At 35.6% G+C, this 26,477-nt stretch overlaps 1 protein-coding gene across 4 annotated transcripts in view; it reads right to left on the bottom strand.

The window, feature by feature from the left end:
• Positions 1-26,477, bottom strand: part of ATF2 (activating transcription factor 2) — a 40,314-nt gene that overhangs the window by 4,623 nt on the left and 9,214 nt on the right. For 3 of the 4 annotated variants that reach the window (XM_015868428.2, XM_015868430.2, XM_015868429.2), the window contains 11 exons: positions 25,896-25,964; positions 25,155-25,224; positions 23,395-23,491; positions 21,865-21,983; positions 20,614-20,742; positions 15,445-15,623; positions 15,042-15,156; positions 14,797-14,883; positions 7,135-7,284; positions 5,954-6,160; positions 522-627 (listed from right to left, as the gene is read on the bottom strand). In XM_015868428.2, the coding sequence (XP_015723914.1) occupies positions 522-627; positions 5,954-6,160; positions 7,135-7,284; positions 14,797-14,883; positions 15,042-15,156; positions 15,445-15,623; positions 20,614-20,742; positions 21,865-21,983; positions 23,395-23,491; positions 25,155-25,202 (1,237 nt within the window). In that variant the 5' untranslated portion in view covers positions 25,203-25,224; positions 25,896-25,964. The remainder of the gene's footprint in view (positions 1-521; positions 628-5,953; positions 6,161-7,134; positions 7,285-14,796; positions 14,884-15,041; positions 15,157-15,444; positions 15,624-20,613; positions 20,743-21,864; positions 21,984-23,394; positions 23,492-25,154; positions 25,225-25,895; positions 25,965-26,477) is intronic. The other variant, XM_015868431.1, reaches the window with a different exon arrangement.

Genomic DNA, 26,477 nt, shown 5'->3' with positions numbered 1-26,477 from the left:
GAAATCAAAACAACCTAGAAGACATTGTACAGTAGGAGGCACAAACCTGCATCTGATTACTGTAACGGCTTGACTGATCCTGGATGTTATGGTAAATGAGGACAGTTGTCGTATTACCTTTCCTGAAGTCTCATTACGATAAAGAAAAAACCCACAAGGACCTTTCTCTGTATCAGGCTAAGATAAGGCATACAAAAATGGTTTATCATGTGCTCTTAATACTTTAATTATATTTTCCAAAGCAAGTGTAGTAGCCTACAGTCCATATATGCTAATTACCATATACATTTATTAAACCAACATAAAACTCTCAATGATATACAACAATTCAACTGAGAGGACTTAAGAATATATTCCTAAATATTCCATATTCACTCCTGCCTTATGATAACCTTTGAAATTAAAAAAAATCATCAGTGTAATATTAGAACTGCACTTCTTATTTTTAATGTTGATTCAGTTCACTTTAGCAGTATTTCACTGACACAGACTAAGGCTATAGGTAATGGAACATTACTCACTATGATAGCCAGATTTCTTCTGCATGGCGGTTACAGGGCAATCTTTATGAGCCAGAAGAAGCTGTTTCAGCTGTGCCACTTCATTTCTCAGCAGGGTGACTTCATTCTAAAGGAGAAGAAAGTTATGTACTTTACCAGGGCTCAAACTACACATGTTTTGAAAGTAAGTATTAAGTTTTACAGGATTTTCAGTTGTTCATTTAAGGGTAAATAAAACACAAGAATTTTCCATTTGGTGTATGCATAGCAAAAACGTACACATTTCTTTCAACTTAAAATACTTAAATCTTATCTGAAACTTCATTAACTTCACCTTTTTCTTAAATTAGGAAACACTTCTATGGAAAATACAACACGGTATTTCAGTTTACAGACGCAGTGTTTACATATATTCTCATTCACATGATCCTACAGAGTTTTATGAATTCTAATCAGAGTAAATTCACATTTAGCTACTCATATTCAACAGATGCCACAGCCAATAAGATGTATAATTTTTACGTAAGCCTACACAGCATTGATTTTGGGATCTACATTTGTACGTGGACTTTAAAAACCTCACATAATGGAAAATAGTTTAGAAAATGTTAGCTGATTTTCACATTTCTCCTTAGCAATTACGTATAAACCAAGTATTGCATGAAGGAATAATTAAGAATGATGACAAAACCTGAAGTGTCAGTCTGTAACACTAAAGCGGAACGTAAACTAGCAGACAGCACATGCAGAATCTAGTGATGGTGTTCATTCCCAGGCTATGCCTTTCTTACTGGGTGACCTTGAAGAAGGTCACTTTTCTTCTTTGTGCTTCAATTTCCCATTTGTAAGATGGAGGACAATGATACTTACCTTCCTTGTAAAAGAGTTTGATATCTATGAATGAGAAACGGTACATAACTACACTGACACTCCAAATTAAGAACAGTGTGGCACAGTGAGAGATTCATTTTTCACTCAGAATGTTAGAAAAAAAATCAGAAGGTATCTACAGACTCAGGCTATCCGCAATGCTTTATGAGCCTCATGTCCTAATATGTGATACCTTTTCAGGGGTTAGTTTATTTTAAATGTAAGTCCATTCCACTGATATGAAATACCTGAAGTTATTTAAACCATCTGAATCCATGCACATAAGTAAAATAAACACTGCCCATGAATGCATATGTTTATGCATTTGGAAGCAACTTAATGAAAAGCAAACAGGAAAATCAGATTACAAATAAAATTACGTGGGGAAAAAAACAAATGCAAAAGTCGATCTGTCCATTTAAGCTGAGGTAGTCCAGTCAGAAGAGATGATTGATAACTAAAAGGATTCTTAAATAATGAAAACATTTTCAAGAATGGAATTTATTTGGTTTACTTACACTAAGTAATATAATTTAAAAATGATAGCTAAAACATCAGATTTGTATGACACAGCTTTCCTTCGTGCCGCATCACATACAAAAGCTCTACTGTCTGGAATTGTATGTCCTTAAATCCTGGGCCATTAAGAGAGCACTCTACTTGTGCCTCCAGCTTTCACTTCTCTTAGTTCACCATGTTATTTACCGAGTATCCACATGCCTGGATGCCAAGCAGACAGCTGCACAGAATTGATACAGAAAAGTGCTGATGCACTTTTGAGACACTTCTTGATAATGTAAACAAGCAGCAATGTCCAAGAACATGAATCATACTTCTGTTAGTTAAAAGGAACACTGGCAAAATAAATGATCAAACCAGGAAAAAGTATTCAGAAAGTTTCTACCTTCATCTCCCCCATTTAAGGAAGAAATTTTATACACAAACAGCATAAATAAAAATGAAGCAACTGTTTACCACTGTAAATAAATCTAGAATTCATGGAAAATATTTGAAAAGACAGCATCCTGCTACAAGGAATATAAAGAAGCAAATACCTTATTTTAAAGCAGATTTTAAAATAAATAAATAAATAAATGAAAGGTTGTTCCTATACTAAACTGAAAACTTGAGGCGTATTCCCTAAAAACATAGCTAGCACTGTTAGTAACGCCAACTCTGTGCCAACAGCATCATAGTCCATTTACAAACCATTCCTGAAAGTAGAAAAGAATAAGTCCCAGACACACTCGATATGTGGAATGTGAAGCAAAAACAAATCAATAGCTGCCATTTACATGCTACTAGTAAGAGTCACTTTGGACTGATAATAAAAGCAGGTTGTTAGAATCAACTTCTATATACCTTGCAGTTTTCTTATCATGCATCTGACAATATGACATCCTTCCAGCTCTTTCAAAATATGTTAACAGGTGGCCTTTATGGAAAACAGGCTAACGAAGAAACACACAGAACAAACAATTCAGCAGTTGGCACAAAGAAAGACCGAGACTTTTTGCACACAGAAGACAAACAGCCCCCTTCATTTATCAAGTCAAGAGGTATCAGTGTTTCTTTAAACAAGCATGAAATATACTTCACATACTACCTAGAAGAATCTTTATGTTCACACATTTCTAAAAAGTGCTAACATGGCAAAGGACATCTATTTCCACCTGTACTCCATTCTTCAAAAGATATTTTCCCTTCTGAACCTCACGATTTATTGCACTGTGTACAATATGTTCTTCTGCACCTGCCTATTTTCCCTGCATTCAAAACACATGTGTAATAATGGGACTGGGTTAACCCTTCCTAAGAGTAGGGTGCTGGGCAACATTTGTGAGGTACATTTACCAGGCCTATTACCAGAGACAGGCAGACGTGACAGCTATGGGGATAATGGATTGTGCATTCATCTTTTATATACACTTCCTAAAGCAGCTTCTGTAGCACTAGCACAAGCCACCAACTGCTAATAATGGACATCTCTTAAAGCCCAGAAAGATCTACTAAGGAAGACAGACCATTCGTTTACCACACGGAAATAGCACAAACTCGCTATTTCTTTGACCTCTGAAGTTTTTAAAGCAATAGGGACCAAACACAAAACATGCTATGGACTTGGGTATCAGACACTGCAATACGACTGAGCAGCCACTGGGCACACATTGTCAACAGCACCTTAAGATAAGGATAAGATAAAGATAAGACATAGCATGCCATATTCAGGCCAGGCACAGAGGCAACACAATCAGGTACAAGTCTCAAACCATTAAACAAGTCAACATATGAGTAGAGAACACAAAAAGAAAACAATAAACGTACTTCAAAAAGTTGGAAGCATGAAATAACATATGTAGTCCATAGTAGATCAATAAAGGCCAATCTAATATATTATAGACATAATTTTACTGAGATCTTCATTTCAGTTAAAAAAAACCTGAATAAATTACATTTTCATACACAAATTCATCTACAGAAAGCTGAAAACTGTGGAATAAAAGAATATGTATCAACCAACTCTAGCTTTTCAAATCTGCATGTATTGCTAGAGAGCTCCCAGTTTTAAAAATGCTGACATCTACATTGGAGTCTTAGACACAAATATAACACGAAAACTACTGTGTTGAAAGAAGTTGAAAGTGCTATGTGAAGCCCTGCAATGCAATTTCTAGTCATTCTGATATTAACCTAATTTTGTAATTATGACACCTCAGCAGGTCACTTAGATATTAAACAAGCACTGCTGAACCCTACCATAAGTCCATAAAGCTGTACTAAGGCAAAACTCCAAATGTAACCAGTTTCCTATTAAATATAACGTAAGTAAGCATAGGTCGTTTAGGCCCACAACACTGATCAGCTATGTTAGATTAAGTAAAATATTACTGCGGAAATACAGAATGGATGAATGCTTTCACATAATAGTTTATTTCTCTGACACTCAATACTCTTCCAATCATTCTGTTCTTCACAGTTAACAGTTTTGCTTTTGGCAAACTCAGGAATTCCTTTTTCTTGAATTATTACAGAATTACTGCTTGGAAATCTGGAAATGTTTTGGTTGACAGGTATGTAAACAAGTTATTAAAAACCACAATCAAGATTTAGATGCAACTATAGGTCTAAGCAATGCACATAAATACAACAACATTTTACATGGGTAGCAACAGTTATAATTTAGGAGACACTAAGATCACTGACAAAGTCCCAGGATGAAATATGCTTTAGCGTTTGCCATAAAACAAAGTGTAAAACTTGATTTCATTTCTGACTTCAGATTCCGTTCTCATTCTTCATTTTATTCCTAACAAGAACTACATCGTGCCACAAACAATCATGTAGAAAAACCACAACTGTTGAGAAAAGAAAACGTGAGGCCTTTTCAATGAGCCAAAGCTTTCTAAATTTTTAATTTTTAACTGAAATGCAGCCAATTGGTTTTGTTCTTTGTTTTTCTTCCTGTAAGAAAAGTCCCTTCTAAATGCCCTATTCTATTCTAGTCAGGAAACTGAAGGTGGCCAGTACTTTTTAATGTTTATTACAACATAAAACATGCTCTACTGTTATGTTGACTGACCTGGGATATCTTCATCAATAGCACCAAGTGAGGGCTTTATTAGGAAAGATCTGTGAATATGACTCGCTGAACAACTCTAAGGAAATGAGATAAACTTTAAAATAACGTTATTTTAAAGTTTTATTTATTACTTTATTTATAATTTATTTATTACATTTTCTACACAGATGCTTCATTTGGGAAACAATATCAAGCTTTCCTTTCCATAATTCTTAAAATGATACTTCTAAACTTTTTATTTTGAAACAATATTCCCTGCCAATTCTTCCGTAATGCTATGGTAAAACATAAAGAAGGTATATTTTAATAGGAGTAGCAATTCAAACAAAAGGGTCATGGATCATTTAAGGGGAAAAAATGCATCAATGTGACAACTTTCCAAAGACTGGTAACCTTTGCTGGTGTGGAGGAATAACTGGTAATATACACTAGACCCTCTTACACTATACATCTCTCCCTCTAAGAGTTATGCACACTGGGAGGGCAGCGTGGTGAAATTTGCACTGACACTGCCTGTGCTGTACCTGTTCTGTGGATAAAAGAGGCCTTCAGTCTCCAGTGATGTCAATCTGGCACCTTGCACGAACACTACATTCACTTTAAAGGAAAAAACAGTGAAGTTAAAAAGAACCAAAGGAAAAAAAAAGCAAATGTTATTTAAATAACTCAGACTGTGATAGAAATCAGCATTTTTTAAGGTAAGGCTATTAAGCCTTTACTCCAAAATATCAAGTCACTTAGTATCACTGTCTGAAAGTTATTTAAAATGGAACAAAGGACAAATGGGAATGATCCTAAGTCCACACATCTCAAAATCAGAACACTCTTTTATATTCCTACTTTGCTGGAATATGCAATTCAATTCTGGATTTCCTGTTCTAAACTGAGATATCATTTAAAAGTAATTTACATTTCAGATTTCATGCAAAGTTTAAGTTCCCTTGATGCAGAATCACTGTCCAAGAGTGATTTAATCATTTTTACTTGAAATAAAAAGTTATACCTGTAACTGGCCATTTAGTGAGCTCAGGTCCTCAGCCTTTTTCTCCAATGACTGTACCCAGACTTTCCGTTTCTGTCGGCATCTGGAAGCAGCAGCTCGATTTCGCTCAAGGAACTTCCTTCTTTTTTCATCAGGGTCTTCATTAGCAGCTCTTCTTCGCCGACCACCTGTATTTGGTGTTTGTTGTGTAGGCTGAGCTGGAGATGCCTGAAAACAGCAGGAAGCATTAAAGAAGTTACCAGTGTAATAATCTTAAGTTTTTAAGAGCATTAGGAAACAACCCTAAAACGCATCAAAGTTTTATGATGAACTTTGCATTTGTCTCACTGGCCTTACATTTACGGAAAGGGACTGTTCCCACTGTCATCCATAAATATTTTCTTAAACTACTTTTCCGACAGGTTTTTTAGAAACAGAATGGTAGTTGTCCAGGATTTACCTTTGGAAACACCACTTCCAACAGCACTTCTAGTCTGACTTTGAGCTTTTGTCCCTTATTTTCTTGTTTTCACCTGTCACCCCACAGGAAAGGACTACCACTTCTAAGCTCACTAACCTCCTTTCAGTGCTCAGAAAGACACAGTACTGAAACTCTTCTTGTGGAAGCCCCAAAAGGATCCTTAAAGCAATTAACACAAGCGTTATCCTTGATGCAGTTAAGAAGTTCAGAAGAGTGCTTATGATATGAAATACAGTAGACAGATATAATATAAATGCAAAATAAAGTAAGCTGTTCTTTTTGATTACATACAAACCAGCGGTATAACATTCAGTTACTACAATTCTTGTTAGAACACTCCAGAAATCAGGAGTTATAAATCAGGAGTCAGATAATACCTGCTTTGAAATTATCATCTTGAATAACACATTTTAGAAAAAGCATCATCATAAACACTTCATTACTACATAAATATTGATATGACAGCAAAACATATACAGTACACACATAGCAATCTGGCAAAATTACATATAATCATCTAGAAAAAGCAGTCTGCTGCATAACTATATGCATATAATAAGATGTTGCCAGCACTGTAGCAGGACAGTCCATTTCTCCCTAAAACTTCTAGCTCTGAGAGTTTTCCACAGTACTCGTTAACGTCTGCTTTGTGAATCAACAGTAAAGTTTTTTATGTAAGAAGGAATGGGGCAGGAAATACATTTCCACTTCGTTGTCATACCGGTGTTTCGGTTGTTGAAGTTGCAGGTTGCTGTAGTGATTGTGGTCGTGGCTCTTCTGACTGAGTCCTAACCAACCCACTTGGATGTCCCTTGGCAGTATCTCCATTTGTTACCTGAGGGTGCTGCTGGGTCAAGGCTGCTTTCAGTCTCTGAAAGAGAAATAAAAACCTCTTTTTCCCCTCAACATAATGTAAATATTGTAACATAATTACATAATCACATGACAACTTAAAGACTTACAAACGATTTATATTAGTTAGTTCCACACCACTTAGCAAACACGAACTCCACCTCTATCACTACTTCACTACTGGATTTTTTTTTTTTCTGCTTGTTTTTCCACAGGCTTTTAACAGCAATCTAGACTTATATCTACTTGCAATCATCAGAACAACATCTCAGAAAGGACTGTAAGCTGCATGGAGAAATAAATAAAAAGCCTTCCTGGTGATGATCAGTTCCCATAAAGAGATGAATTGAACGTCATGAAGAAACAGTTGTTGAAACTGGTATTGTATTACACTTGCAATGACATATACAGAACAAGGAATACTGGCACAGTACTCAGCTGCATTACCCTAGGTCTGAAGCTGGCAAATATATGTCCATTTTGAGTCCTTATTTTAAATGTTGACTATTTCATAACAGTAACAACTTTCTACCACATTCTCGATGCCAAATACATTTGTGTATAATATTAAACAACATTTAATTGTTACCTTTTAAATTAATTCTTGTATCACGGTGGTTTGGAATATGAAGTAAATATCTATGATGAAGTAAATATCTATGAAGTACTAATTATTAAGAAAATGTCCTAAAAATGCTGGAGTCACATTGCATTTGGTCAGCCCAATAAAGAAAAGGATTTTGCATCCATTTGTGCAGACAGATACTCCATACCAGCTATCATACAGTATACAATGCCTCTTAGGATTAAGCCACTGGAATATAGCGATGGCTCTCTTCTTCCTTGGCAGGATTTCCTGCTCCTGTTTTACATTTAAGCAACAGATTGCAGATCCACCTCTGCCAAAACTACAAAAAAATCTTTGTGATATGGCAATTTGACCCTCTATATAGTTGACCATAGCCTCTAACCACCAGCAGCAGACCTCCTGTTGAGAACTGAGAAGGATGAGAAAGTTCCTTTGCTGGCTTGCTATTAAAGAAGCTTCAGTCAGTGACTTCTGTTTAGCACTGTAGTAAGCTTCTTTAGTAGTTTCTTTGATAGGAACTGCTCTATAAAGAATGTGACAGCACACATCACCCCACCTAACGACAACTCAAGTTCCAAACGCACTTCTCAAAAACAAGATCGTAAGAGATCCCCTACAGCTCTGTATGGACACTTTGTCTACCTTCACACATTATTCCACCAGATAAATAGTTGGCTTCTAACAGCCTCGTTCTGGCTGATAATCCAAGGACTAGAATCATTAAGTGGGACCTTTCAAGCACTTCAATCTTTTTAAGAATACAAGATGTTCAGCACTAGCAAAAAACCAAGTTAAATCATTCAAAAGCTTTACACTGCAAAACTTACAGTTGCACACAAATTCTCTATGCACTACGGAATCTTCAAATTATAAACAATCTGACTTTTGAACTATTAATTAAGAGTATTGACAACAAACAGAGCCAACCTACAGAAATGCAGAGACAGCAAGTTTTGGGTTGGTTTGTTTTTTTTGTGGTAAAATTACTGAGATAAGATGTAAGTTTGTCTACAGATCTGTCAAAACTTTCTTAATGCTGGTTGGTACCTAACATACATTGGAAAAGGGAACATAAAGAGTGTAAATCACAATGACACAGGTTTTAGGGCAGGATGACACCATTTTTAAACATAACATGCCCACAATACTTAGTATGTATACAGTACTCTGCAAACCCTAAGGCCTTAGGTGCTTTTAAACTTCTTTATAATAATAAAGCAAACTGACAACTCATACCTTCCTAACTCACCTTGGAAACACAAGCTACCAAAAAAACCTCAGTGCACGCCTCCTTTCAAACAAGAACAGAATGGCTCCAGTACTTTCTAACTTAAACTACTAAAACAAACTCTATGATCTAATTATAAAAATTGAAATGTTGATTTAATCATCTTCTTCATCAAACAACTAGATCAGGATACTGAGGGCTCCATCCAGCCTGGCCTTGCACATCTCTGGAGATGGGCCATTCACAGCTTTGCTGGGTAAACTGTTCCAGGTGTTACTGTCTATCAATAATGACTCAATCACAACATAGCAACTTACCTTTTGGAGGCATTCTCCTCTTCCACTGTGATTAAATTTCCTCCAACTCAACTGTCTGGATATATAAGTTCAATAACAACAAGCTAAATTCTAATGTTAATGTCAGTGCAACATAAACACTTAAATAGTATGTGGATGGTCAGCATGCCTGTTCAATTCTGGTTGTGGCTGTATGAGCAAACTTTGATGTAAGTATCCACCACAACAAAAACCAAACCAACAAAAAACTGAACTGTGAGAAATGCTTTGTAGTGTTTGCATAAAGCCAGCTATTTAAGTAACCTTCATTTAGCACATTTTAGTATAGAAATTTAGCACATTTCTATACTGCAAGACTGCCTACATTTAGAAAAGCTGGGATGTTAAAAAAAAAAAAAAGTAGTTAGTATTTGGGTGGGTTCTGACTTCTGTTGTTTGTTTTTTGCTGTTTTTCTCACATAAGGCAAATAACTTACTATGGCCCAGGTTCAATTTTATCTCTTCATTCCTGTGTTACAGGCATATTTACTAAGTTATACTTAAAATTAATGCTATTACATTAGTATGTTGTCCATTTAGTTTGAAAATGATGAAAGTAAAGTACATACCAAAGCACTACTTATAAGGCATGTAAGCATAGGGATATATGAATAAAGGAGTGCTTTCTATATTGCAATGCTAGCATTCAAATATTATTCTGTATGTTCATAAGAAAATAAACTTCTTTCAAAAATTACATTGTTAATTCAAATTAGAGGCTTTTGGGAGAAGAAATCTAAGATCATTGGCTTTAGCTTTGTATCACAGTTTCAAAGTTGAAATAATAGTTACAATTTTAAAACTATTGAAAAAGTGAGGAACCATGTGAAAAGTATCATCACACATTCTCCCAAGGATATCCAATTTAAGCATTTCATATCTCAGAAGGTAATGCTGGAACAAAATACTGTGTGGATGTTGCACTTCCTATGAATAGTGAGACATCAAACACTATAGGAATCTTGGGAATCTCTGTTTGAAAAATCCAGTATATTGAAACAAATATTAGCATAAAAATACATCGGCATTAATGTGTGGAGAAAGTTGATAAAAAACTGGGTTTAACACTTTTTTGTTTATTAGGGGCAACCTAGAAGTGGTATTTTCAAATAGCTCAATAGCTTTTAAAGTCTTGATGAGCAAGGTTTTCTTGTTCGTGTATATCTTTAAAAGCAAACCCTCACCACATTTGTCAAAATTTGGTAGGACCACATCATTCCATCAAGAGCTCACGGAAACAAGATAATATCCTCCAGAAACAACTCATGAAAAACTCAGATCCATATTTCATATCTGCCACAAAAGCTCATCAGAGTAATAACCCTCCTTCTCCTGGGTGTTTTCCTACCATCTGCCGCTCTATTACTTATCTTTATTTTGCAACTAATTAACAGCATAATCTTCTAAATTCAGCAAGTTAATTATCATTATTGTGGTCTTTGCAGCATCATCAGTCCTTATGAAGACTTGTCTCTCCACCCCCAGAGAACATATGAAAATGAAGTAGGTTGTGAGAGGGTCTGTTTCTTTAGAGTAGGCTCATTAAGTGTTTGCTGATTAGCTCGGCATGCAGAGAGACAGGTCAGAAGAATTCTGCTGAACACAGGGTCCCATGCCGGGCTCAAGTAAGCTAATGCAGGCTTCTGAACATTTGCCAAGCTGCCCTGTCAATTCTCAGTAGAAACCTCCTGCAGAAAGCCCACTGGCTGCCCACTGTGCACGAGGTATTTCTCAGTTTGTGACAAAAGATTTTACATGGGGAGGCAGGGGGATCATTAACAACTTTTCTTTCACTGACAAACTTCTGCAACCCATGCAGAAGGGTATGAACATTATGTCTGCAGTTACAATCTAAACGCTTATGAAAACGGGATGCATTACAGCTGGGAGCAGCTCACGGCTCAGATTTAATCTCTGAAGTTTCAGATCTTTTCAAAAACAGATCAGAAGCAACTGTGCAGAACTCAGAATTATGAACTCCTTTCATAGAATGGTTTGTGTTGGAAGGAACCTTTAAATGCCATCTTGGAAACTCCTGAGCACCCCTTACCTAAGAATCTTGTTTGTTTCTGTAACAGCTATTACACCTAATTCTAACCCTCCCCAAAATATTACAAGACTAATCCATACATTTGATTTTACTGAACTATGTAGCATTTTGTTTCCTCAGCATAATATATGAAATCATGTCATAAAAGAGAACAATTTACATTAAGCGTGCTGCAGAAATCTGAAACCCATTTTCATTCCTACCACCACTCCCAGTACATTTACAAGGATACATTCAAAAGAATAGCAGCAGAAGACAAAAGGTGTGCTTGAATGAAATGTCTAGTCATATTTCAATCAATTCTGCAAGCAACAAGAGTTACAGGTTCCAGTCACATTCAAAACTGCAGTAACAGTACCTGTTACAGGTATGAATGGAACACGTGTTTGCTACAGTAGTTTAAAAACATACAATAAAATAAAAATGCAATCCAACTGCACACAATTATCCCACAGAACTGAAACATACATAGCACTGTATATCTAACACTGTATGGGTTTCAGTGATGAAGCAAGCAAGTAAGACGGTACTTAACACATTCTTCCTCCACTAAATTTTAGCTGTTTGAGTTGAGAACAGTATGCAACAAGGTCACCAGCTGTAAGGATTTGGATCTTTACACAGACAGTATAATATTTTTGTCTCATGGCTTTTATTTTATCTGCTTTGGAGCTGTATTATTTGCAGTTTATTTTCTATTGTCTGCTATTACACTCAGTGAACCTGCATACATGGCAGCCTCTCCACAGAATTCACGTGATTATTTAACATCCAGCAACTTTAACAAAGAGAGAACAGTGTTCTCAAAGTGGTGACTCAATAACTCTCTTCATATGAAAAATCAAAACCATCATTCTGATATCAGTTTGAAAACTTCATCAAATATAGTGCACTTCAGCTACATACTCTGAACACACATTTTATGATGCAGTATGAAAAAAAATCTGAGAGACTGCAAAGTTTGTCTGTCAAGAACAAAATCTCCATCTAATAAATAATTGAAAAAGAAGAAAAAAAAACAAACAACACCAACAGATAAGAGAATTGCAAAGATCTATTACAAAAACCTGACTCCTATGCCCTGATTGCTGAGAGAGCAACATCACAGCTGTCCCCCTTCATTCAGTATTCCATTTAAAATACAGTAAGAGTATCAGGCTGCTGGNGGACAGAAAAGGTGCAGGAACTGTTCCCTGTCTTCTGCTTAATTAAACATACCACTAAGTCCAGAAATTGCAGCCTACTGTTAGTACATGAAACACACATCATTTGATTAGTTATTGAATTTAACTCAATGTTAACACCTTATATTTCTCCTTTCAAGAGAACTGTCAATACAGTAAAAAGAAAACAAGTAGTTGTAAAAATAGGTATTTAAGAATTCTAGTGGCTTAGCCCAGAACACGAATGAAAAAAAAAAAAAAAAAAAAAAAAAAAAAATCAAACAACTGATACTATACCTTTGAAGAATTTAGTGTGTTGCAAGCAAAAATATTTTTCAAGAGATACAAGAAAAAATTAAAATAAAGTACTTGGCATCACAAAAGGTTCGGATCTTTAAAATCAAATGGAATTTTACAGTTAATAAACCATAACAGATCTGTCAACAACGCATCACACGGCACAGCAAGTTAGTCTTCCTTTTGGAAGCTATTCTGCATCAACGTTAAAATTCTCATTAAGTTGCCTTTACTTGAGGAACGATAAGAAATTAAGGTTTTCATTTTTGTGAATAGGCACTATATAAAAGTAAATGAGCATAAGAAATATACGTAAATCTGATATTCTTGAATTCTGCTCATGCTTTGTATTAGGAAACAAGGAAAGAAAGAAGAAATAACTGCAAATATACTTTTTACAGTCTCATTTAAGAAAAAAGATAGGCAATCACTGGAGTGCATATATTAGCTAAAATCTAACGAGAAGACTAATGAGACTGTTAAAATTTAAGTCTAATGATCTTTGTTTTTCTTTGCATGCAAGTGACTGCTTCTTTCACTGTGAGATCAAAATCTTCACTACGTATGTGTATTTTCTCCCCTGCTTTAAAGCTTCATAAGGAGAGATCACTCAAGAGCAATCTGCTTAAGAACCTAATTTCCTGCCCAATAATAAGAAATACAGATAAGGTAAGAATTTACCCTTAATTTCACAAAGCAAAACTTAGCACGAGTCTCTTAATAACTATAAATATGTAATACCTGTGGGGAAAAACAAATCTCATTTTCATTTTTTTACCTTCTTCTCTTTTGTATTTAAGATAAATTTCACCTGGTTAAACGTAACCTGGTTTCATCTGGTTACACTGAAGTTATTAGCAGGCCTGGAGATCCAGCACAAGAAAGAAGCAAAGCTGTTGAAGCAGGTTGAGAATAGGATACAAAGATTAACAAGAGGGCTGAGCACCTTTCCTTTGAAGAAAGGTTGAGGGAGATGGGCTCCAGCATAGAGAAGAGTATTTAAAAGTTACTAAAGGGAGCTTATAAACAGAGGAAGAGCAACTTTTTACATAGTCTGATGTGATAAGGGCAAATTCTTTTAAACAAAAAGAGGGTAAATTTAGGTTAGATGTTTGGAAGAAATTCTTTACTGAGAGGGTGGTACAAGAGGCTGCCCAGAGTGGTTCTACATGCCCAATCCCTGGAGGTGTTCGATGTGAGTAGCAACCCTGTCCACGTATGGAACTGGATGGGCTTTAAGATCCCTTCCCAGCCAAACCATTTTATAATTTCATGATTCCATTCCTAGAGGGATAAGGCTGCACAAAAAGACTTTCAACTTTTCTGTCCATAACTTGATTACTTTTTTTCTTTTTAAATCTTTGCCTGTTTTACTCACAATTTCCACGTATAGTATCCCCTTAACAAAACAGCCTGTACACAACAGAAAACACACAATAGAACTTCTAAAGTATGTCATTAATGCAGATTACCAAAAAAACCTGTCAACTGGACTATATTTGAGATTCTGAAAATGAAATTCTTTCTTTCCCTCGTCCTTTTTTTTTTTTTTTTTAAACCAAGAACCATCACATCTTTTAGGAGGAACCATATTCTGCTTCTCTGAAGGTGATATTCACCATTGCCAAGCCACTATACCCGTCTTTCATTTAACTACTAGCATCTCTTATCCTCCAACACAAGAAGCAAGAAAGCGTTCATTTGAAGACCATTTAAAAGAATGACATACACTGGAATTTAAAATAATTATAATCCAAATGCAGCTATCATTGGCACATTTTCTACTAACAAACGAAAGCTAAAAAGCGACAAAATTTAATCAGTTTCTCAAGTTAGTCTACTCGAGGAATAATGGAGTTTTTCACTTACCAATTTAGCCTCAGACTGCACTGGCTGTGGGGAGGAAGGCCCTGGGATTCCTGGGATACTAGGCACCATGGTGACAGGTCTAACAAGCTGACCAGATAAAGTATAAAAATGAAGAAAGCCTGAGTATGTTATCATAATACAGCGTATATGACACCACTACCCTATGAAACCAATACAACTGTTCTACACTGCACTTACGCAAACCTGCTACACTTTCAAATCAATATAACATCATGCTTACTTACTGGAACTGCAGCAGGGACATGCACATTAGAATTTGTAATAGATGCAGGAATAGCAACAGGCATGGTTTGTCCATTCGGAAGATGTAACAGCAGCGGAAACGGGCCTGGAACTGGACTGAAAAAAGAATTACATGTATTAGAGAAAACTTTTCCAGAGAAGAGAGCGAGCTTATACATTGTATAAACACATAGGTATATAAACAGTTACAATGTAATATTTAGAGATTAAAAATATGAACTTGACCTGAAGAACACGGAATAGCATTTCACCTGTAGTGAAGCACCACTTTCATGCAAGCATCTCAAAGTTGTATAATAACCAAAGCAACAGTAACGGACAGTTAACAAGACAATATTTTCAGAATCTGCAAGAAAGCATTACATCAAGATTTATGTAACTTACACTATTGGTCTGTTAGAGGATGGAGCCTGGGTAATAACAGTACTAGACGTTGGTGATGGTATTGCCTGCTGAATAATAACACTTGAGTCAGAACTCGTAAGTAGCACATTAGGAACCTGTAGCGATGCTGGACGAACTATTGTTGATGTGGGCTGTGCAGTCTGCTGCAGTGACACCTCCTGAGGAGAAACCAAAGATCAATCTGCTTGTAAAATACAGTTATACACCATTAGTTCAGGTCATAAAAGGAAAACAATTTAACTGAACGTATCAGAAGTTCCCTAACATCTGAATCAGCAGGAACAATCAATTGTACATTAAAAAAAAAATAATAAAAACCTTTGGATTAATTATTTCAATCACTAAAATGAAATTTATTGTAGTTTAATTTTAGTTTTATGACCAATCATGGCTCAATTTATGATAAGGTTACTATTAATATCCAATCAAATCTAACTATTAGTTAAATATTTTTATACCAAGAAACCCAGGGTGCTATCTGCACCACCGTACCCACAACAAGTAAGAAAACATTTCATGGTGTCCTTGTGAACATTTCAAATTCAGTCTATTTTTGCATACTTGAACAAAAACAAAATAGGTTAATTTTCTAGTATAAAGGAAATAATTTATGATCCTTTATATCTGACTTACATATGCTTTATAAATAGTGTGTTATGCAGTTACAACTCCTTAGAATGTAACGCAGATGCTTTGCAAAATATTTGGCTATCATGACACAGAGAAAATGATCCTAGCACAAGAAACGAATCCCCTTAGCTACAACTAGACAGTAGACAGAACTCACTGCATTTCTTAGCCTAGCAATCAGGTAACACATATTATGACCTGGAATGTAGTATGAGTAACCCAGTGAAACCAAAAGTGCCTTGCCAAAACCAATTTCTTCCTTCTCAGGAAACCTTCCATATGGTCAGACTTCAGATTGTCTTTACGTGGGATTTTTCCACAGTATCTGGTATTTTCACACTAACTCTACAGTCAAGGGCCCATATAGCTACACTCCTGAGACTAGAAGTTAAAGGAAGGCAGAAGCCCTGAATCTAGCGAGAGTTAACTGAAAAAATAGCATTGTGCCATTCTTCACTCGTTTCAGCTTCATTTTCTCCTACCTGCCGCTTGCATTGTTACTACACCCAAGGAGGCTAGCAGAGTCACCAGAAAGTCTCCAACACAGGAACACCCATCTTTGCCATACATAGCAGAACCAACAGCTTTAAGAGATGGTGGGTTTTTTTCTGCTCTTTCACCAGAAACATCTTCATACACAGCAACCACACATATACGTACATATAAATATAAATGCAGATACATGAACACCACAGAATGAATACCCATGGCAAAGTAATACTACTTTCTATAAAAAAGTGGGGAAAAAAAACCCAACAAAAACAGGTAGCTACAGCCACAGAACCACCATGTGTTACAGCTTTAAGACAAAAATGCACTCATGTGCAGATACTCATACCTTCTCAGTAACAGTAATGCCAGAGCAGACCCTTTTCTGTATGGGTCTGTGGGAACAGTTGTTTTTTTTAAGTACCTGTGTGAGCAGATGGGGCAATAGCTGCAAGAATACAACAGACCAAAACTAGAAGCATGCGCTCAGAGGCAGCATGTGAAAGACTACAAAACTCTAGAGAAAAACAGCCCTGTTGAATATGTAACAATGGATAAACTCAGAAAAGCAGCTGAATCTGCACGTGGTCACTGGGGTGTGCATGGACACCAATGTCAACATACTGTACGATTCAGGTAACATCCATGAACTTGGTGGCTGCTACGTACAAGTGAAGACTACAGGATTATATATGGACTTGGTGACAGAACAGACCTCCTAAAGGGCTTCCAAAAAGCCACCTAACCCTCCACCACTACAACCTTCCACTTACGAGCAAGCAGCTGGGACCCGCCTCCCAACTTCTACTTCAACTATGGAACACGGTTAAGTTACTGCACTATGTGAATATTGGCTATTGATAACAGCTTAAATGATGAGCACCCTAATAAATACTGATTGTAAAATGAATCTCCTCCTGGACTGAGTCTCTACCTGAAGAAAGGTAATTTTCATCTTTCACACCAAGCACTCCATAGTAAATGTATTTCAGTGACCATCAGAAGATCAATCTAGTAACATAAGTTAATTATCTAAAATCCTGAAAACAGAAACCTCATATGCATGCAACTCTTTCAATTAAATACAGCCTATCTTAAATACAGTGCTTTGTTTAAAAGAGCAAAAATGGTCGCCAAACATTAAAAGAAGAACACTTTTATTCAGTTGAAAACAAAGTATTTTCCATTTCTTCTTCTCACACTAACGTGTGTTAAGTTAAACTCTGGAAAGCATGTGCTAATTAAACAATGCTGCAATAATGTAAACTGGAGATGTATTGGATCTACAAGAAACTGTTGTTTTATGAACATACAAAAACCCGCCAGCACGCCATCCCAATAAAGAAATTCACTGGACAAAGAATTGTTCTTATTAAGTGTAAATTTTGTCTAAAATAGGATAGTTTGTAAATTCTGCTAAAGAACAGGGACAAAAAAAAAAAAAAAAAAAAGATAAATTGGCAGAATCATGACCGTAAGAGATTGTACCCACCTGTAAAAGAAAAAGGAGTTTAAACCTATTCAAAGATATTGAAGATTTATTGAAAGGACCTCTTCAATCCTTATTCTTGAAACTAAAAACCACTGAAGTTCAGAAATTTTTTTTGCAGAAGACAATTATATTTTTTTACATTTGTTTTCAATACTTGCATATTTGCAGGGATTTTGAGTCTAAAAGCAAATACCATGCGATGACTTTTTAACACAATCAATGAATGCTTGGAATTCTTTATACAGAAAGGCAGATGGCCAGAGCTATTGCTGTAATTGAGAAGCAATGTAAGAAAACAAATGGTTTTGAAATAATTAGTTTAGGGAATTAGTTACCTGGCAACAACAAGAAGAACAACGTGAGAAACTCTGAGGGTCTCCTTTTAATATACCGTTAATAAGAAACAATAATGAACTTGAAAACTCTCAAATAATAAATTAAGCTTTTTATGTTTATTATTTTACGTCTGAAAGGCTTTAGGTACTTGCAGTGGTATATTAGTCTATTCTACGTAGAATAACAACTGTTACTGAAGCTTCATGGAACTAAGAAAACTCTCCCACAGTACTAAAAATAGAACGAAGCACAATTTTCAAGAGTGTCTAAGAAATAGCTCTGACAACTACAAAGAAAATGAGAACCCTCTTACACGTACATTAACAGGCTGTGACCATTTAAGACTACTAAAACATATTCAGCCAAGGAGATGGTTACGGTGGCATATAGAATTTTAAAACCAGCTCTGCCCTGAAGAGTAGAAACAAACCTTCCCTCCTTCAACACACCTACAGAAGGAGTATAAAAAAATCTAACTGAGAAAACAGCAACACTCTGCTCACATTTCTCAACTTCTGCAGGCCACATTCAGCAGCAGCACACTCCAAGCAGCACCCTCATCCTTGCTCAGCTTGTCTCTACAATCAGACATCAAAACAACATTAAGCTGCAGCAGCTTTTCACTTCAGCACTGCTACAGTGACAACACTGAATTACGTAATGAATAAGTTTATAAGCACTGCCAGGCATTTAGATACAATTTGCACTTGTAATGATGCTAATGATACTGAACCACTACTGTAAAATAAGATATTAATATTTTCTCCTGCCAAAACTTGAGCACTTAGAATAATTATTTGCAGACAAAAACAAACCTTTCCAAACTACGAAATAAAGAAGATTTAAGATTTAGACTATGATATGCTTGATCAAAGAAGCTCTTTACGTGTATTCTTTTAAACCAGTTTTACTATTTTGGACTACACGATCACTTCAATAACATACTATTACTCGTCTTTGCTAATTTACAAAAATCAGAACAGCTTTCTGAAGACAATTCTCTACTGAAACTCCTCACACTTTCTGTCACATACAGCGTCTGCTGGGAGGATAAGAGAAGTGGTGCAAGAGGAAATGGTAAACTGGATACAAAGAAAAACATGGCCTTCACATGGACAGTCTGGTATTGGAACACATTAAGCAAAGAAACCGTTCATTCTCCCTTCTTGGAAGTTTCAAGGTTGGACTGCATAAAGCCCTGAGTTTCTTGGTCTTAGTCTCAGATCTAATCCCTGCTTTGAGCAGGAAGCTGGAATAGAAATGTCTTACGGTCCCTTTCAGTATGAATTACCTCGTAATCCCAAAGAAGTCTACTCATTTTTGCAAATATGATATCCATGTCCCTCAAATGCAGACTACCCACTAACGATGCACATAGAAAAACTGACCAGAGCAGCCATGTTGCTTACTAAGCTCTGCTCCTATTATTTTTATTTTCATTCCTACTTCATTAATTAATTCATTTCATTAACTTTGCTCAATTCTGTGCTCTCCAAGAGAATTTCTTACGATGAAAACACTGCAAGTTATGTATCAACCTTATTATTAAACTATTTCTTCCTACTACTGCCAGCAGAGCAGTAGTTCTGAAACAGATTAAGTTACAACATTCTCTTGAGACAGACAGTAACTCACAAACCCAGCCCTCAGGTAAACATTAAATGAGCAATTGCTCCAGATCACTGCTTTTAAACATACTGTTGTAGCTGAAAGAGCATGGATTTTTAAACAAAGTTTTCCTGCTTAATTTTGAAAGACCGTCCATCCAACCCCTGTACATTTTTATAGAACATCCCATGCTGCTGCACAAAAAAATTGGTGAGAAAACACAGGATAAACACAAAAATGTACACATGGATAGTCTCAAGCTACACTTCATTTGCTTTTTTGTGATTACTGCCTGATGATGCATAAAATAAGAATAAAGAGCCCAATTTTAACAATTTTTTTAACATAGCAGCAATACTAAGTTTGACTTCCTTCGTAGCTTTACTGAATAATTAAGGTGAGGCAAATAGAAAATTGTGCTGAGCAAAGCTAACTAAAGAATTGAACAAATTAAGTATGTATCCAGGAGTTGTGGTTAATGAAGTCATTTACTTTCAAACAGTTACATAACATGGGTATCAACGTGTACAAGAAACCCAAAGATCATCAGAAGATTCAGATAGTGAATTCCAAAATGAAAAAGGAATCCTGACCTTTTCATCATTGGTAGTAGATTCTGGATGAGGTAAAGGACTATCTTGATGAGTTGTCTCTACAACAGAAGGTTCTTCAATTTTGTTTCTTATAATTGGTGTTGCAAGAGGAGACAGATCTAGAGGCATCTAGATGTAACAGTGTAGACAAAAAAAAAACCAACACACACACAAAAATTAAAATATCTCAAGAAAATATAAGTAACTAAGGAGAAATATTAGCCTTATTATAATAATAACAGTGAAGTGCTGACATCCGGAAGGTCTTGATGCACATGTGTTAGCAGTCAAGCCTCCTTTTTCCAACATCTGTATAAATACAGCTTTTCACTAAGACTTTGTTTGAATTCCCACTGCAGGTAAAAATTTTTATGAAGTTCCTTCCCAAGATTCACAGGAAAGTTATAATTGAGGAAGGACAGCACTACACTTGAAGGCTATGCAATCCAATGTTATCAAAGACATCTGGCACAATTGCGTTTCTTCTTGTCAGCTTGGAAAAGGAACATCAATTTTAAAAGTAGTTGGAATGTTTTCAGTACTCTGTGATAACTGTAACTTCCTCCAAGAAAGTGGTGAATTTCACAGACAACCAAGTCAGAATCAAAAGCAGAATTTGTATTATCATGCAAATGATTTTAGGAAAAGTTACCATTCACCAGCTAAGATTAGGCACAGCTGTGAGCACAAAGCAAAGGTGAGTTTTCATCAAGAATGCACAGGAATGAGTCCTAATCACAAGTATCTACTAAAATCTTCACAGAGAATAACCAGACACTGACTCTGTAAAAACTTATACATATGTATAAAACAGTCCATTTAATTTTAAACATCACTGTCTGTGGAAGTTAAAGCATATAATCAGCCAATGGTAAAAATCATTCAAAGGGGACACAAAAATTTTCATTTGGAGAAGTGTTTACACTTTTGGGCCCCTAAACTAGTTAGGACTAGAAAGTTATAGAAGAAATAGGAGAAAGCACATTTAAACCTGTGGACAGTCCCTCATAAAAGAGCATTAAATGCTCAAAACAGACTGTGTAAATAGTGGGTGTGTTCCAGTGTCCATTCTACTCACACCAACTCAGGTAAACAAACCTTCTGAAAAGTAATCTTAACTTTGTATTCTCTCCATAGAAGACTATACATTGGTGGCTGGTCAATGACTACGGGTATAGTTTAAAAGACAACATATAGATTCAAGTTTACTTCTCAATTGAACGGCAGGACCAAAAGCACGTATGCACTTACTTTCTTAATGTCATCTTCAGAAGCCTTTTTAAACTCATTTTCAAAAGGACTTGCTAATTCATTGAATAAGCCCACTTCTTCACAGTTCTTCAAGAATCGAGTTGGTGTTGGTGTCTGATCTGAAATCAAGTTTACACAAAGCACATGATTTTACTTTTAAAATACCATGTGAGAACAGATGCATTGTAAATAATTTTCAGAGTCAAAGGAGACAGCACCAATATATCAAGATATTGATTTGTAATTACATGAATACATAGCTTTCTCTAAAAATAATACAGGTTACCTGAAGAACAGTAAAAACTATCTGAATGTATTCAGATAATTATTCAGGAGCCTCAGTGGGTTTTATGCTACAAAGGATTTCTTCTAACTTAAAATCAAGAAGATACCAGGGAAACTTATAAATTTAAGAAATCTGTACTTAGCCTACATAAAGATGACACCAATGGGGTTATTTATTTTAACTAGCTTTACAGTTGACGGATGTATTAATACTTCAAGTTATTTAGCAATTCACTTTAAAATTACTTCACTTTGTCCAGAAAACTAAATGTATGAAAAGTGAGGCTGTTTTTATATGTTTAAGATGCACTTGCATTCATGTAAACTGTTAATTAGGTACATATTTTGAAGACTGATTAAAAGAAAAAAACCTTAAAGATCTGTGTTGATTTTCTCATGATGTACAAATAATCAATGTGGTTAAGAACACTTTGCCTTGAAAGCACGCTTCTTTCTGCCTTGCAGGAAAATAAGCCACAAGGCATACCCCACCTGCTGGAGACAAGTAGTTTGATTTTGCAGACCACAACCCCCTAACAGTGCTGGAAGGATCAAAGATTTCTTCTGTCCACGTCGATCAACCATATGCAGCATTTCTCAAATGCCAGCCTAGCACACCACATCACTCTGGTGAGCAAGCAGGCTCTAGTTTCAAAGGCAAGATGTGCATTCATAGCTCACAGTTTCTTTCTTATATTATGAAAATGAAAGGAATCAATACCAAGTGAGCGAAATGCAATAATAGGACATATGATATTGGACAAAATACTTAATTGCCTCCCGTAATGCCTGTACAATTGAGCTGCAGTTTTAAGACTTCTGGCACCTTGATTACTACTGCCTGAAATAGTTTCAAAAGTCTTTCTGTAAATTTACTATGTAAATTCCTCTATTTCACTACTATTACCAGGTAATTTGACACACAGCAACTTCAACTGAAATATCATTAGCGTTATTACATGCATCTTCACTAACATAACCTAGCAGTTATGACTACAGTTCATGCGCTGGAACATAATTGCAAAGAGACAGAATGTCCTCATAGTTTCATTCTCACACACCTGATAACAGAGAGTTAATAGTACAGGAAAACATTCACAAAACACTTCACAGACAACTACAATGAAGAAAATATTTCAGTTTCATAATGCACATCTACTGATTAAGTACAGAAAACAGACCAAAATGAATGCACATACCACCATAAAATATGAACAAACTAGTTATAAAAAATTATATACTAACCAGCCACAATGACACTATCATTACGAGCCGGACCAAATTTCAGTGTCATCTCATGTTTATGTTTGTGGACAGCCAAATGATCCTCATTGGTAAAACGCTGTGGCAGAAAGATGTAAGAAACACCATTTTGAATACAAACACACTAAATACAGTTCCACAGAAAGTCACTTCCATAACATGTAGAACAGCTGTTACCAAATTAAAAGACAACTCTTTGGAGTATCTTCCTTGTTGGTCAACAAAACCAGCAAAAATATGGTAAAACTCAAATAATGTTCACAGTAACCAAATAGCAGCAGTATCAGCAAAATGGCAGTGTAAGTACCTGCAGTCATCAAAAGGCCATGATAACATTTCAGAGTGCCACAGACTCCATCAACCATCAGCAAACAGCCATTCGCTATGTTAACGGATCTTGGCAGTGTTTAGTAATTGATTACCACAATGTGATACCTGCACTGTTTGGTGTAATCACAGTTATGAGAATTGATCTCTAATCACAAACATAGACTTACTGTATTTAACAGCAAAATAACAAAATAAAACGTAACTCCTGCCCCTGACAGTTTACTAATTAACGCAAGGCAGATGGAATGGGAAGTAATGCTATATCATCAAACCACTTGAATGGCTATGAATTATCAAAACTTATCACAATTTTAAAAGCTCCCAAGTTTTCAGAAGTATCCCAGCAGTATTTTGCACACTCTTCCACAATTTAGGGTACACTACATGAAGGAAGCAGCAAGCAGACAAACTACATGCTGTACAATAGATTATTTTTCCTTTAACTTGGAACTTGCTATGCTGCTTTGACTGTGAGTAAAGTTAGTAATTCATTTGACATAATCTAAGAAAAGTCTTCCCAAAACATGTTTCTACACTTGAAATATGAATAATGAAATATGAAATGAATGAAATACTATAACTCTTACTTTTGTGAACACCTGGGACCCACACATCAATATAGAGGAAAAAAAATGCAGCTGGTTTAAGAAATTGGTTCTATACAAAAGGCAGCAGGAAAGTCAACCTCATGCAGCACATAATGTAAACTGACTCATTTTCATGTTGCTAAATAAAAAACATTTTATCTATTAAAACACTAAAGTGTTCATTAACTATTTTTTGTTGTTGTTTTCTGTTCATTTAGTGCTACATCTACTAATAATACTTCTAATACAATGTATTAGAAGTATTAACTAATAATACTTCTAATACAATGTATTAGAAGTATTATAGCATTTTGTAGCATGCATAATGCTAACACTTGCCTTTATTTAAAAAAAAAAAAGCATAAATAAATATTATTCTATTAAATTTTTGCAGTCACCATTGATGGGAAGATTAATCAGTTTTAAACCACTGAGAAGTCAAAAAACCGTGAAATTTAAAACACTTATTACACACAGAAATCCTGCAAGTTTCACAGTGAGCTCCTCATTAATGTTGAAATATACTGAAAAATGTAGGTTACCTACACATTTATTGGGTGTGTATATAAACACGTGTACACTTCTTTACAGAAACAAATAAGACAGGCCTAAGAAAGGAAACTGTCTTCATTATATGGCTATTATTTTTCTGAACAAACTGACAATTTAAATGCCAGAAATTCTTGCTGCCACCTGCTTTTCAGCAGAACTGGAAAACATGGGTACTTTCTATCAATTAAGTCATTTTTCTTCAGTCCCTGGAAATATGTTTCACTGATTTACTTTTATTCAACTGTCATTAATAACTTTGAGTCAGACCATTACCTGGCCACATCCAGGGGCAGTGCATAAAAAGGGTTTGTCATCACTCATATTCCACAGGTCGTCGTGCTACCTGTACCAAAACAACAGTAGAAAGCACGTTACAAATATTGCAACAAGTTATCAGTACATCAACATCCACGGGAAATTTTAATACTCTATAAGCAAGAACTGCTTTCTGACTGCACTATGAATCTAAATATCCAGCATGGGAGGAGCACCTGGACAACAAACTCTGTAAGTTTGTAGCCAAAATCAAACAGATTTTAAATGTGTACCTCAGTTGGAAAGGCAAGTGTTTGCACACAATGTAATCAACTGCAAAAGGCATGTGAAAACATAGTAAGACAGTTTGATACTGAAACAAAAGTATCTTGTAATAGTTACCCAACTCCCTTCACCCCCTGCCAAGAAAAGCACAAAGCGGCAGATAAATAACGAGTACTCAAGACCACAGTGCCAACAGATGAAAGCGGTTGATTAGATAGTTTTCTTCATAATCATGTAAACTTTTTAATAATCATCTATTTTTTTTTTCCTCCATGCAAAGCAAAGCTAGCAGGGAGCCCATTATGTACTCTTTTACAAATATAACTACAAAACACATATATACTTTAATAACAACTCAGCTGTACAACTGAATCACTAGGAAGCTAACAAATATTTAAGAATGAAGTAACGGATACTAACATTGTTCTGTTTTATGCTGTTCTGCTTACTCACTGAGCACACTGAAACACCTACCTGTCAGATTTCACATATAAGTCTGTTTCATAGGGCAAACTATCATATCCTCCTTTTCATGGCAATGAACTGCAATTGAAAGAAGATATTAATTACTATGCTTGTTAAATATGTGACAAACCATGATTAAGACAAATTACATAATGTCCATTCTCGATAATTCAGTGAAGAAACACTACACCTTTGCCAAAGAAATTGTTCACCTTAACCGATCACTTCTTAAGTTTTGCCTTCTCTCAGACAGTAACAGCTGCTTCTACAATTAAATTTCTTAGACAAACTATGTGATTCATATTTTTCTTATAAAAAAAAAATCTAGTTCCCTTTATTTTTGAATTGAGAACTCAAACACTAAACAAAAGATCAGTTCTCAAATTAACCATAAAGCTACAAAAATCCTAATAGTTCTGAGACCGTGCTGAGCAGAACTAAAATACTGAAGAATTAACATTTTTTCCAATTAATTTTTCCATAGCTGGATGCCTGCAACACATTTTTTCATCAAAGAAGTTTCACAATCAAAGATGATCTTCACATTTCAGATGTACTTAGAAACAAATGTGGTCTCCTACTTGAATCTTT

The sequence above is a fragment of the Coturnix japonica genome, chromosome 7, assembly GCF_001577835.2.
Source record: "Coturnix japonica isolate 7356 chromosome 7, Coturnix japonica 2.1, whole genome shotgun sequence".
NCBI lineage: Eukaryota > Metazoa > Chordata > Aves > Galliformes > Phasianidae > Coturnix > Coturnix japonica.
The sequence above is the reverse complement of the archived record's forward strand: the minus strand, read 5'-3'. Positions and strand labels throughout refer to the sequence as shown.